At 38.3% G+C, this 14,609-nt stretch overlaps 2 protein-coding genes and 1 pseudogene across 6 annotated transcripts in view; 2 read left to right on the forward strand and 1 right to left on the reverse strand.

The window, feature by feature from the left end:
• Positions 1 to 5,123, forward strand: part of TDRD6 (tudor domain containing 6) — a 23,425-nt gene extending 18,302 nt beyond the window's left edge. For both annotated transcript variants that reach the window (XM_023527668.1, XM_023527669.1), the window contains one exon: positions 4,551 to 5,123. In XM_023527668.1, the coding sequence (XP_023383436.1) occupies positions 4,551 to 4,574 (24 nt within the window). In that variant the 3' untranslated portion in view covers positions 4,575 to 5,123. The remainder of the gene's footprint in view (positions 1 to 4,550) is intronic.
• On the forward strand, positions 3,586 to 3,704 carry LOC111736234 (annotated as a pseudogene).
• Positions 5,124 to 6,816: 1,693 nt separating the features above from the next.
• The window catches only part of PLA2G7 (phospholipase A2 group VII), a 34,692-nt gene continuing 26,899 nt past the window's right edge, over positions 6,817 to 14,609 (reverse strand). For all 4 annotated transcript variants that reach the window (XM_011354788.2, XM_011354787.2, XM_011354786.2 and 1 more), the window contains 4 exons: positions 11,517 to 11,608; positions 10,441 to 10,611; positions 8,027 to 8,175; positions 6,817 to 7,666 (listed from right to left, as the gene is read on the reverse strand). In XM_011354788.2, coding sequence (XP_011353090.1) covers positions 7,524 to 7,666; positions 8,027 to 8,175; positions 10,441 to 10,611; positions 11,517 to 11,608 — 555 coding nt within the window. In that variant the 3' untranslated portion in view covers positions 6,817 to 7,523. The remainder of the gene's footprint in view (positions 7,667 to 8,026; positions 8,176 to 10,440; positions 10,612 to 11,516; positions 11,609 to 14,609) is intronic.

Raw genomic sequence — 14,609 nt, forward strand, 5'->3', positions numbered from 1 at the left:
ATGATCAGAGAATATGGTTGGTATGATTTCAACCCTCTTATATTTGTTGAGGCTATCTCTGTGTCCCAGTATGTGGTCGATCCTTGAGAATGTTCCACATGCACTAGAGAAGAATGTATAAGCACCTGTTTTGGGATGAAACAATTGGTAAATGTCAATTATGTCCAGTTGGTCTAATATGTCATTTAAGGATGTTATTTCCTTATTGATTTTGTGTTTGGATGATCTGTCCATATCTGACAGTGGGGTATTTAGGTCCCCTACTATGATAGTGTTTTGGTCTATTTCTCCCTTTAGTTCTGTTAGTAATTCTTTTATATATTTCAGGGTTCCCTGATTGGGTGCATAGATATTCATAAGTGTTCTGTTTTCTTGGTGCATGATTCCCTTTATCATTGTGAAGTGTCCCTCAGTATCTTTCTTTACCTTTTTTATTTTGAAGTCTGTTTTGTCCGATATTAGTACTGCTACTCCCACTTTTCTCTGAATGCCATTTGCTTGAAATATCATTTTCACCCTTTCACTTTGAGTCTATATTTGTCTTTGGAGCTGAGATGTGTCTCCTGGAGGCAGCATCGGGTTAGGTTTTGTTTTTTGATCCAATCTGCTGCTCTGTGCCTTTTTATTGGTGAGGTGAGTCCATTTATATTTAGGGTGATTATTGAAATATGGGTTCTTCTTATAGCCATTTTATCTTTTGCTTTCTGGTAGCTCGGTGTTTCCATTGCTTCCTTGTCCTTGTGTTTCTGTTTTCTTTATTTTGGTTGATTTTTGTGGGTTTTCCCTCTGGTCCTTCTTTTTTTATGTTATATAGTTCGGTTCTCAATCTTTGGTGTGTGGTAACTATTATGAATATGTAAAGGATAGTTATATATTTTCTTCTGCATGTGCCTTATCTCCATTCCCCTTTGCGAATTTGGATCTTTGAATCCTCTCCTTTTCAGTCATTGTCTCAATTTGTCCCTATGTATGCTGAACATTCATTACTATCTTGCTATAGCAAATCTCTTCTTATTTTAAGCATATTATGCACTGTTTCTAGTAAGAGTTGCACTCCTCTGCTTTTATCAGCCTGGTAGTCACCTATTCCTAGTTATGTATTGTTTTTTTTTTTTTTTTGTCTTTTGTTTTAGGTGTGCTGACCCCTCTCAGTATTTCCTGTAGTGCAGACCTCGTAGTAGACCTCAATTTTTGTATGTTTGGAAAGGTCTTTATTTCTCCTTCATATCTAGAGGAGAGCTTAGCTGGATACATTATTCTTGGCTGGTAGTTCCTTTCATTTAATAGTTTGAATATTTGATTCCACTCCTTTCTGGCTTGTAAGGTTTGTGCTGAGAAGTTCAACGATTATCTAATGGGTTTTCCTTTATAGATTACTGTCTTCTTTTCCCTGGCTGCCCTTAGAATTCTGTCTTTGTCATTGATTTTTGATAATTCTAATATAGCGTGTCTTGGTGAAGGCCTTTGTGTTGAGATAATTGGATGTTCTATTGACTTCTTGAATTCCAAGCTTCTAGCTCTTTCCTTAGATTTGAGAAATTCTCGTCAACTATTTGTCTGGAAATGCTTTCTAATCCCTGCTCATTCTCCTCCCCTTAGAGAATTCCCATTATTCTTATGTTTCCTCCCCTGATGGTATCAGCTAGTTCTTGTATTTCTCTTTCATTATTTTTCATTCTTTAGTGTCTCTCTTCTTCCTTCTGATTTATTTCTAGATTTCTGTCTTCGGTATCACTGATCCTTTCCTCCATTTGGTCAACTCTATTTCCCAAGCTAGTTATATCATTTTTCAACTCTTTATCTCCAGAAGGTCTTTTCGGTTCTTTTTGAGGGTTTCATTCTCCTTGCTGAAGAACTCATTCTGCTCACCTAATTGTTTTTTCAATTCCTGAAATTGTTGATATGATTCTTTTCGGATCTCAATGAGTTTTTTCAGAAGTAGCATCCTGAATTCTCTGTCATTTAAGTCACATATTTCTATGTCTGTAAGCTTATTTTCTGGAGATTTTTCTCTTTCTTTCTGAGATGCCTCATTACCTTGGTTATTCATGGTGTTTAACGGACTATGTCTGCCTGGGCATTAATGGAAATGTATTCTGTTGTTTTTCCAGAAAGAAGATTTATTATATAATGGTCCCTAGCCTGTTGCATAGAAGGCTAGGGTTTCCAATAGGTGGCATCTAAGCCTCTTGGATCTGTGCTTTATATAAAGTCTTAATAATGTCTTTTTTCCTTATAGATGTTTAATCACGCTTGCTACTCTCAGTCTCAGTTCCTGTCAGTGTTAGCTACAGTTTCGGTAGCGTTTGCTCAGATTTCCCTGGGGCTCCATGGGAATGGGCCCCCAAGAAGGGGGGGGAAGGGCCCCCTGGGTTGGAGGATGAGAGCTGCGGCTCCGCCTCGGTTTTGCAACCGTGGCTGTTAAAAATCAACTGTTGTTTCTCTATCTTCCCCACTTTTCTGCCATCCTGTTTCTGTGCCTTCTGCTCTGATGACTGGGCAATGTCCTCGGCCATGTGGAGCTCACAGCACTCCCAGGCAGGGCTATTCAGGGAAGTCACTGCACCTTCAGCCCTCCCCCTCCTCCTATAGGGAGCTATGGTGGCTGCAAGAAGCAGCTTCTTTGTTTCTCCCAGTCCACTGCCGAACACCCAGGATTCTGACTTCAGTAGGTCTTTTGCACAGTTTCCATGCTCAGAAGTGCTGGTGTGCAGTTTGGATGTTTTTTGTTGAATTTTAGATGCTCAGCTTATTGTTTCAAGGGGAAAGATCTGGGAACATCTCTCACTCTGCCATGTTTAATCTAATCTCCTACCTTTCCTCAAATTTAAAGAAACTTTTAGATATAGATGTCTATCTACAAATGAGCTGATTTTCTTTAAAAAGTGAAAATCATGAGGCATTAAATTATGAATGACTATTTTTTGGGAATACATCAAGTCACTATGATCCTGGAGTCTGTTACATTTTTTTAGAACTTTTTTTTTCCATCCGAGCTACTTTATTTCACCATGAGAAAATGTTTCATGAATAGATTTCTGTTTAGACATCATGCTTGCACATGATACTATTAGGTGTTGAAAAGAATTTGGGAGAACTATTCCTCTAAAGTCCTTAATAAAGCATTTGTGACTCACCATGAATAATATGTTTGAAAAGCAGCCTCTTGAACAATGTACTAAACACCAGAGCTATGGGAGTTTGGGACCTCAAAATTAGAAAAAGGTACTTTATCTCTGTGTAGAATGCTCCAGTGGAGATGGTCCAGAGAAATGAGTAAATCGAAGAACAGAAAATGTATTTCAGGTGATTCTTCATATTATAAAATCATATTGTCAAAAGGATTACTTTTTGTTATTTATACCATTTTTCTGGTTTATCTGTTGTCCCCTTTCTTATTTTAATTATTTTGTGCCTATAATGAAGAACCAGTTGTAATCTAAAGGTTCTTTTTGTTAGGCTATATTCCAAACAGTGAAAAAAGATTATTACTTTATGTCATTGGATGATACCACAATTAAAGGGAACTTCTGATTCTAAAATGAAATATTTTTTTCAACCAGACTGCCAACTCTTAAAAGATACTGCTACAGCCATGCCACCCTGAACAAGCCCGATCTCATCTGATCTCAAAAGCTAAGCAGGGTCGGGTCTGATTAGTACTTGGATAGGAGACCACCTAGGAAGACCAGGTGCTGTAGGCGTAGAAAATAAAAATAAGGGATTGTAAGTTGACAAGGTCCTTGCAATCTGTGAGGTCAACCAACGGTTGTCTCACCTAAAAAAAATAAATAATTGAAAAAAAAAAAGATATGTTACCCTGAATCCTCAGACAAAAATGGTTTATCGATTTCTTTGGATAGTAATAGTGGTGGGGGGGGACACTTTAGCTAAAAGTGTTAAATATGCTTACAGATATAAATAACCAAAAAGTGGATTTCTTGAAATATTATAGGAAATTTGTTTGTTGATTGAATTCGTCTTGAAAGTTAAATTGTAAATCTAATAAATTTATATTTTTAATGATTTTCTCAGTATTTCTCAATATGAGCTCATAATGAGCTCACATGTTTAAATGACCTATTGGAATTTCTTTCTGGATTTTTAGTTTATCTGTACGATAAAATTCAATTTGTTGGGAGTTCCTGGTTCTTGCATGATCATGTTCGTAAGCAGAATTGAGGCAAATTGAGAATGAAATGAGCTCTTGGTGGCTGTAATATTATGTAAAAAATACATGCTAATCAAAGAGAACAATGGACTAACTGGTTATCAGCCTTGTTAACATCATTCTAGCACAATACAAAATATGCCAATTTCATAATCTTTTAGAGAAACTTTGTTTGAGAATAGGTAGAGTATGAAAGCAAAATACTAAAAAGAAAAAAATATTTCTGTAGGAATAATTCCGTGTAGTAATTAGAATGCTCATCTGTCCCCTGTACCCATTTTTTAGAGACATTAAATGTGTTGTGGTAGTGCCCATGTAAATAATTTTTTTTGTTTTTACATTTCTTTATCAACTTGAGATTTTTCTCTTTTTGTTTCAGAAAAGGGCTCTGGAGGTGATATAAGTTTAACCATGGATCAGTGGTTATGGCCAGTCAATCAGAAGCTGCTTTTAAACAAGTGATGTCTTATCCAGACCAACAGAGTATTTGAGCCAATTGAGAGCATGTAATCACAAGAAGGTGTCATTTTAAAAAAAAAGCTATGTTATATATTGAAAATAAAATAGGTCTCGGGTTGACTGTGCAGTGTTTTTATAGTGGCATTGCTAGATATATGGATCTGAGATCTTTTTCTTTGAATGTGTTGTTTCTAGTCAGTTGGGAGAATTTATTTTGCTAACCAATTTGCTAACATGTTACTCACATTTCTAAAAAATGATTTTTGTTTCTTCTAAATATAATGTTTAAATTGAAATAGAAAATTATAGGTTTATGACAAGTATATTATACAACAGTACTTAGAAGGATGGCTTTGTAACTTCTTCAGAATTTTTGTTTTGTTTCCGAAGCCTTGCCTTGTCTGTCTAGTAAAACATTTGATTAATATTTTGTTCAAATTTGGAAGTATTCTGATATGACACAATATTTGAATAAAGTTTATTCTTAAAGGTGTAGTGGTCACATTTCATTAAAAAAGAAATAGAATTCTGGATTATCTGTTGTTCTGGAATATCTGTAGTAATAGAACCACAATTCTAAAATTAGGGGTAACATAGTAATGTTAAATGTTAGCTCTATGTTTTCATCACTCGGCTGATACTTTAAATGCATTTTCTCATTTAATCTTCAACTCTAAGGTGCATATTAATATTATCCATATTTTATAGGTGAGAAAATCAAACCTCTTTGAAGAAGTTAAAAAAGTTACCGAAGCCCAAAGAGCTAGTGAGTCTCAGAAGCTTGATCAAATCTGGACCTAACTAACTTTCAAAGTCCATACTTTTGAACAGCGTTTTGTGTAGGCAGTAGTAGATGAAGTACAGATCGCGGCTTTGGGAAACAGATCTTAGCTGTTTACTGCTTACTAGACATGTGACCTAAGCAAGTTATGTAATATCTTTAAGGCTTGATCTTCCTCATCTGTAAAATGGGATAATAAAACCTTCTTTGCAGTGTTTTTTAAGATTAGCAATACTTTATGTAAAGTATGTGAAAAGGAGTAGGCAGTTGATATTTTCTTCTTTTCCCTGAAAACTCAATATGTACTATGCTAGGCATTCTTTCTTTTTTTTTTTTTAACCTTAACTCATTGGATCCTTTCAGCAGCAGCATGTGCCACTAACAAAGATTTATAAAGAGGTGCTATTGAATGAGACATCAATACAATTGGAATGGTTATCCATTTCTAAAATGAGTAAGGAGGTTTGCTACGTGAGAGCAATGAAAAGATGTGTGTATGAAATATTATCAGACCCTGAAGCTTGATAGGAATAGTGAGAATTAAGAACCTTGAGAGCTGGGTATAATTTCAATAAGTAACAAGGAGGGGATTTTGCTTTAAACATGATCAAGGTAGATAGGTATATTGCTTGTTCCTGAGATAATAAATAGACAAGTTTGGCTCATTCATATAGGAGATATACTTATGAATTACTGGGAGAAAAGGTCAGAGAAGATGCATTAGGGCCAAATTATAGAAAACCTTCAGTTTCACGCTGAGAAGTTGAATCTAATCCTTTATTTTAACTTTTTAAATAGAAATGGCTACAGGATGAGAGAAAACGAATTTCTCAAAATGAGTGATTTTGCACCTTAAAACATTAGGATGAGCCTAAAGTGCTCAGTCAGAACACACAGTTACCTAATAACTGGGCAAAAGAGATAGGAATGGAATAGTTATAGTTAACCGGGCTTGCTTACTAAGCAGTGGTTATCCCTGTTTACACAGGCTTAATTAGACTTAATGATAGAGAATTCATAGGAACGAGACCATATTTAGACCAAAATATACTCAATTAATGAGTGGCATAAGTTTTTATACCCCTCGGGAACAAACGAACAAACACACACATTTTCCTTGACTCTCAGATGTATAAGTGCATAATTTTTTAAGAAATCTTTTTTACCTCCTTTTATCGTACTAGTCTACATCTACTACAGAATTAAACCCTTATTAAATAAAACTAATTGGAAAATAAAGTAGTTAAAAGAAATTCTGAATGTTTCTTTTGTTATCTTCCCAGGCTTTGGGTGAATAGCTAATTTAATGTGTTAGAGCTGGCATCTCTGGCCTGTCTTATGTACTTTCCTTTAGCAAGTAGAATCCACCAGAGATAAGCCATTAAAGTAAATGCGAACAAATGACCAACTTTCTTCCATTTGTTTTAATCTATGCCTTTGCCCTTGTTCACTCCTCATTTAGTCATTACATTCAAATTGTATAGTATTACTAATTCTATAGTATAGTATTACTAATTGTATAGTATTACTAATTCTATATTTTCAGTATTTTTACCCTTGTTCACTCCTCATTTAGTCATTACATTCAAATTGTATAGTATTACTAATTCTGAGGTAAAGCAGTGGCTTTATTATCTGCTTGATCTAATTTTTCTTAACATGACCGAAAGTCAAAGGGCAGTGCTGCCAAATTCCACCTAGAATACCATGTTGCTAAAACTCAATTCTACTGTTCATAATAGAAAAAGAAAAAAAGACAAGAAAATCTGTTTTTATTGTATTTTTAGGGAGTGTTATATCATTGCAGCATGTTTTCATTGGCATTGTGCCTGTTTTAATATCCTTGTTCATTAAAGTAATGTAAAAACAGTTGTGAACTTGGGCACTAAAAACGGATCATTTTAGTAAAAGTAAAATTTCAGCTGGTATGATTTTTATAGACAGCAATCTCATTATATTTAAAGGAAAACAGAGCATAGAGAAACTTCACTCACTATTATGGTATAGCCTACATTTTAAAATACGAATTCATTTAGAAAATACATTAAAATCATATACATTCACATTCAGAGGTTTTAAAATAAGACTTAAAAAAGACTTTAAAAAGCACTTTTAATCTAAATTCTTTTTCTCTATTTCTGTAGAGTTCTGTAGAGTGACACGTTGGTTGGTTGTGTCAATGTTGGTCCCTGGAATAAGATTGTCATCTTCCCCTTCCACCAAATAATCCCACTGATCGAAACCTTTCTGAAGTTCTGTAAAATATAAATGTTAATAAACATTAAACTTTCGAGAGCATTAAACAGTTGAATGCCACTAGGTGGCATCATAGCATTGCAAATGATCTAATCTGCTTAATGATCATGGAGACGAGCTACTCTGTGCTGAGCTGCTGCCTGGCTGCTTCAGCAACTGATAGCTTTAATAAGCAGACTTACCATGTGATATGTAGTATGCAACAGAGCACAAATTTCTGATATTGGTTTCAAACTGATTTACTGCTACATTAAATTGTAAACCACTGGAGACTGTTAAAATTTGACTAATGCTGTGTTAAGATAGTTTTGTCCTGAGGATCATCTGGTTTATGTTATCAAAGAATATTAGTTTCTTACCTAAATGCTTCTGTAAGAATGCTAGTGAAGCTTTGTTGTTAAGATCAATAGCTACTTTTGAATCTATATTTCCTTTTAATGTTAATATGTATCCAAGTATCTTGCCAGTTACCAAAGAGAAGTCAACAAAATTGTGATGGACTGCACCCCTGAAAGACAAACGAGACATTTATAAATCACATTGTTTGATAAAATTATTTTTGTAGTTAGGGTGCAGGAAAGATACTGGCCTGCACCAACAACCAAGGAAACAAAACTTACCGATTTGATCTCCTTAGATATGAACTTGAGGGTCATAGACTGTTCACTTAGAGATCCTAGAATATATATTGTCTTCCCTTCTAGATAAAAAAATTTAAAGATTCCTATGTTGCTTGGCATCTTGTCTTTAGAAGAAATGATTCCAGCGTTTTAAGGGACTAGAATATTTCCAATTTGAGTAGATGAAATGTGTTATATGTTGAAGGGGCCCCGAACTCAGAGCCAGAAACCTGCTTGCTCCGTTACCCTCACCTCTTAACTTGTTATCTATTTGATGCTAATCAAAAACACTTTGGATTTAAGCCTTAGATTAAGTATATTTAAAAAAAAAAAAGACACCACCACTTTCCCTTGATTTGTTTAAACTGTAAGCACCTTACAAATACCACTATAGTGCACTTTAAATTCACCAATAGTCTACCATCAAATAGGATGGTCTTTTTTAGTACTCATTTTCTATTACCTCTGAAATATTCGACACTTCGTTTCCTCGCATTTTTTTTCCTTTGTTTCCTTGACGTTGCACTTTCCCCTCTTTCTCTATACTTTGTTTTTTACTGGACCTTCACCTAAATGTAGGCCTTTCTCAAGGTTCTATTCTCAGACCAATTCTTTTCTCACTTTGAGGCCTCATCTACTTCAAAGGTTTCATCTCTGATATACAAAGTCTATACTTTTCGAAACATCCAAGAGATGTTTGTGGCCAGACATCTCTACCTGGATTTCCCAGGCTGATGTTAAGAAACTCCAAGGTTAAAACACATCTCTTCAACCCCACTCGGTGCACCTCTTCCTTTTCACTTTCCTGCTGCTTATTGGCAAATCACCATCGTTTTAGTCATCTATACTCAAAACAGAGCCACGTGAGTCCCGCTCACTCTTCCCCATATGCCCATCAAAACTTGAGAGTCAGACGCATACAGGTAGACACAGGGTCATGAGAGAGTTGAGAGCAAAAGCCGGAATGCTACCAACAGTAAGGGGACTGCCTGAGAAGGAGGGAGGGTTCGGGAGAAAGGGAGGGAGCAGCCTAATGAAAGGAGAAGCAGGAAAGACTAGGGTTGTGGTATCTAAAGGAGGAGAAGTAAGGGTAGTCAACAATATTGAATGAATGCAGAGACACTGCAAATGGGCTTCTGGGCCTTTTAGATCCTCAGTAGGTTCAGCTTCAGCACACTGGTGGGGGTTCAGGAAGCTAGATCACAGAAGTCAAGAGTAAATAGAAATAAGGGCATGAAATATTAAATATAAGCTATTCTTTCAAGGTTTCTAGCAGAGAGGAAAGAGAAAGAGTGAGAGCCTAGTAAGGAAGTAGGGTTCTATTTCTGTACTATTTCTCTAATAGAATAAGACTTGCATATACAAATAAGCTAAATTAAAGTCTTTATCTAGACCTACCCTTGCCATTTATCTAAACTCTCTCACTCTAGATCCTTCAAGACCCAATTCTACTCTGACCTCCTCCAAGCAGTCTTTTCTAACTACCTCAGTTGGAAAAGACCCCTCCATTCTCTGATCCCATAGTGTTTGTTGTCTATACCGTGTGTATTTCTTTCCTATTGTCTCTTTTTTTCTCCTAAGTAAACAAGGTTTCAAGAAGGAGAGAGATGAGCTCCGTCTTTGCTTTGTAATATCTCATTCTGACCTCAAAACCTTATTGGGATTCCTTTTTCATGTCCATGATATAAGCACATTGCTGATGCTCAAGGGGACCCCCATTATAGTTTTGGGAGTTTATAAATTCATATTCTTTCCAAATAGGTGATCACACCTTGCAGGTCTCAACAGATGATCTGACTTCTTTTCTAAAGAGTTCGTAGTCTAGCCTGATGGTGGAATACTTCCTTCTACCCTGGACTCCTACCCTGCCCCTCCTCCTGTGTAAGCCTGCTCTTGTGTTTACATAAAAGTAGCATGTATCCAGGTGCAAGTTGTAATTGTTAGTATATGAGCTACTCAAAACATGTGCATTTTAAAAAGAGTAAGCCTAAATGCACTTAGAGCCTGAGATTTTCTAATAGTCTCCCTTATTGAAAGTTCTAAACAACAAATTCAATGATTCTTTGATGGCTACCCAATATTGTCTGCTGATGTTTATCCAAGTTTCAAGTTTCTGTTTCAGATGATGAAATAAGTCAGTTACTTTTACTTACTTGATTGTAATCATTTTTCTTTCTTTACCAGGTACGTAGCATTTTTTCATTTTTATGATATTATCAGGATATTGGAACAGTTCAGAGTTGATAAAAAAGAGGGGCTGAGAAAAATGGGAAAGTACTTCTTCATGCAGTGGAAACATCCATGCATCCAAGGCAATCCCGCATCTGGAGATATTTGTTGACGACAATAAAAGAAGGCTGGTTACATACTGGGCAACATATAGGACTATTGTCCCTGTGTTTCCAGACCTTCTGACACTCCGCAGTCTAATTATTATACCTTTTTTACAATAACAATTGGACCTATTGCTTTATATTTAGAGGTGGGTGCTTCACCTGGAAAAGTGAGCATCCAAGAAAAAAACATATGGGGTATATCACTTGAAAATATAACTAACTTTTTTTTTAAATAAGTTTATCCTATGTTTCTTGACCTTTGGGGCACTCTATTTTATTTGCTAAATGGATGAAAGAAGAGAATTCCCTTATATTGAAACAGATTTTAAGAAATATGAGATGAAATTTCGCAAATGATCCTGCCCCTTTCTATGTGGGTGGTTCTGCGTGATCTCATCAGTCTGGGATGAAGTGGCTCAAAAAAGAAAATATTTCTACAAGCTAGAATACTGGAGTCCTGTCTCCCACTCAAATAACTATGTAATTTCAGACCTCACTCTAAATTAAAGATGAAACAAAAATAATTTAAAAATACTCTGCTTATTGGGGAAGTCTAGACTATAAAATGGCAATATTATTATCACAATCATTATGTCACAGATCAAATGTGGTTATAAAGATAAATATCCAAATAAAAGTGTTAAAGCCTCAAAAAGATAAGAATGGTGAGGGAAAATCAATAGGGGTGGGGAGCATTTTTAATCTCAGTAAAAGTAGATGGTTTATGCCTAGGTTAATTCACATAGTATACTTTATGGAGGCAAAAGAATAGACTTGTAAGCCTCAAAGGATCCTTTCCTTCCTAAGAATTTGATAAACTTCTATCTCACACAGGTTATCACTCCCCTTCTTCCAATAACTTACTGTTCTTTCACTTTACCTCATTTTCTTACCTGAATCTCTGGTCATCATGAAGAGCCTGAATACTTGTGGCTCCACCAAAAGAATGTCCAATTATTGCTATTTTATTCCTATCGATAGAGTCCTATGTGAAAAAGTATAATATGAATTCATAACTATCTCACAGTTTGTTAGAATACACGAAATGATTTTGAGAATCATACAATTATTCAATTAATGGGCATAATTGTGTACCTTGATTTCTTATTAAAAATACACACACATGGAGGGATAGAGGGAAGATGGCAGACTAGGTAAAAGCAGGGTTCGTCTCCTCCCAGGACCACAATGAAATTACAACCAAACTATAAAATAGCCAACGTGGAGAATCACCTGAAGTCCAGCCGATCATAACACCTACATCTGATAATATAAAGGAGCCACATTGAAGCCGGTAGGAGGGGCGAAGTTGAGAATCGGGCGGAACCTGCACCCATGGGTGGTGGAGGATCACCGGGAGGGAGAGAGAGGCTGTAGAGGCTCTCCTGAGGGAGATGGGGGTCCTGGTCTCATCTGTGGGCTCCCCAGCCCAGGGTCCCAGCCCAGGGAAGAGGAGATTCCAATAATTCTAACTGTAGAAACTGGAGGGGATTCTGGCCATCTGGGTGAGACGGAGGGCGACTGAACCCCTAGACGTCCCTTTGAAGGACCCACGTAAAGGCTTTTTGACCTGTGGATGCTCACCTGGGACACCAGTGGTGAGTCAGAGGCTTGCCCGGGATTCATTCTAAAAAGGTCTCCATTGCCTGGCGTCTGAACAAGGGCTGGAAAGTCGGCCACCGTTGTGCCTTAGTCCGGCCCCTCTGCGGGGCAATCTACAGACCTCACCAGCTTGACTGTGTAGACCCCTCCCACAGGGCCATTAGGAACCTCTGGTCTGAGAGCAGCGTTCCTAATCCCAGCAACAGCGGCCAGCTGCTGTGAGCCACATTTCAGAGATAGGGTCAGGCAGATCGCTGCTGCCAACACGAACTTGGGCTGAAATCAGAGACCAATGAGCTAGTCCCAGACAACAGCTGTCTTGCTGTGAGCTGGGTCTTCTGTAGGAACTCGCAACAGTTACCAAATTTGCAGCAAGACTGAGGCTGAATTTACCTGACTGCCATCCTCTCTCTGAGACCTCGCCCCACCCTACCCACGATTGCCCCAGAGGGCCCATTGACAGTGAACTGCAAGAGACCTGCTCTTCCCCTTCCCTGATCTCCTAATCCACACAGGCAACAAACTTTGGCTGGCACAGTGTGGGCCAGAAATCAAGGGCAGGCAGACCTTTGCTGCACAGAAATCAAGGGCAGGCAGACCTTTGCTGCCTGCAAGAGTTGCAACATTGTGTCCAGGGAGCACAGGGGTCTGAGGGACCACCCTTGACAGCAGGAAGAGCCTCACTATGATCTTTGTCTATAGCGGGAACGCCCAGGCATAGAAGTTGCAGCAAAACTGAGGCTGTATTGGCCGAACAGACCTTGTCTCCCTGAGATCCCACTTCACCCAAGCCACAAAGTGCCTGCGGCCCATTGACAAGCAGCTTCTTGTGCCCTGCTTGGCTCTGGGGTTGAGCAGTCAACGCAAGCAACAGACCTTGGCTAGCGCAGTGAGCACATTTCGAAGAAAACAGTTGTGGACAGTCCACTGCTGCCTGAACTAGCTGCGATATCTCTTAAGGGGATTACGGGGGTCTGTATTGGCCTGACGGTCCTTGACTCCCTGAGCTCTTGCCTCATTTGGTACACAAAGTACCCGCTGCACATTGATAGGCAGCTGCCTCTGCTCTGGTGTAGTGCATATAGGCCCAGAGTAGGCAACAGTTGACCTTGCTACAAGTGGAAACTAGTACAGCGAGCCACAGAGACAATGAGGGCATGTAAAATGACACTGCAGTGGCAGGGGGAAATTTACTCACTAGACCCAGGAGACTCCCAGTGTCCCTGCACCACCCAACATGTGTATCACCCAGAGGCTCATTCAGTTTCAGAGACTTACAGGCATCTGATAGGCAGTATCATGACTTGAGGAGCACTGGTCCCTCTGCTAAACTGCTACAGATCAGGGATGGGGGGTAACTGAGTGCTGCCTACAGCGGTATCTCTTCCATTTACTTATAGATCCAGCATAGACAACAATCATCAGTGAATAGCCCTGAGCAATCAAAAGCAGCGGCTGACTTTGGCCTATGAGGGAGCCTCTCCCAAGGGGACACGAAACTAACGCAACTGGAGGTTGGCACCAGACCACAACGGAGCAGCTCCTGACTAGTTGTAGTAGTGATACACACAAAGGATAGTTGCAACAAGTACACAAGCCTGCTAGGGCAAGTCCCACTCAGTGGGGTCAGCCCCCCACAACAACTCTTATCCTGAGGGTGCAGCCAATTCACACAATTAGTCAGCCTGAACATTAATCTTACCCACTGATCTACTAACAACAATAAAGGCTTGGTAACAACAGAAGATCACACACAACCTACACAAAGGTCGCATCTAGAGCTCCCGGCACAAGGGGTCAGGGAGAGTGTGCCACTGGGGCACACCGGACTCCTTCCACATTAGGCCATCTGGCCAAGGCTGAGAGACAAAACAAATATTCCTGACACATAGAAAAGAACACAGAGAGGCTAATAAAATGATAAAACAAAGAAACATGCCACAAACGAAACAACAAGAGAAAACTCCGGAAAATAAGCTAAATGAAATGGAGGCAAGCAACCTACCAGAGACAGAGTTCAGAATAACGGCTATAAGGATGCTCAACGAACTTATGGGGAGAATGGATGAGCGCAATGAGAACCTCAACAGAGAGATAATAAACATTAAAAAGGACATAGACACCTTAAAAAAGAACCAGACAGAAATGAGGAATACAATAACTGAAATGAAGTATACACTAGAAGGATTCAACAGTAGATTGGATGAAGCAGGAGATCGAATCAGCGAATTGAAGACAAGGTAGCTGAATACACCCAATCAGAACAACAAAAAGAAAAAAGAATTAAAAAAAAAAATAGGATAGTTTAAGAGACCTCTGGGACAATATGAAGTGTAAAAATATCCGAATCATAGGAGTACCTGAAGAGGAAGAAGGAGAGCAAG

This window comes from Pteropus vampyrus, unplaced genomic scaffold, assembly GCF_000151845.1.
Source record: "Pteropus vampyrus isolate Shadow unplaced genomic scaffold, Pvam_2.0 Scaffold18, whole genome shotgun sequence".
Lineage (NCBI taxonomy): Eukaryota > Metazoa > Chordata > Mammalia > Chiroptera > Pteropodidae > Pteropus > Pteropus vampyrus.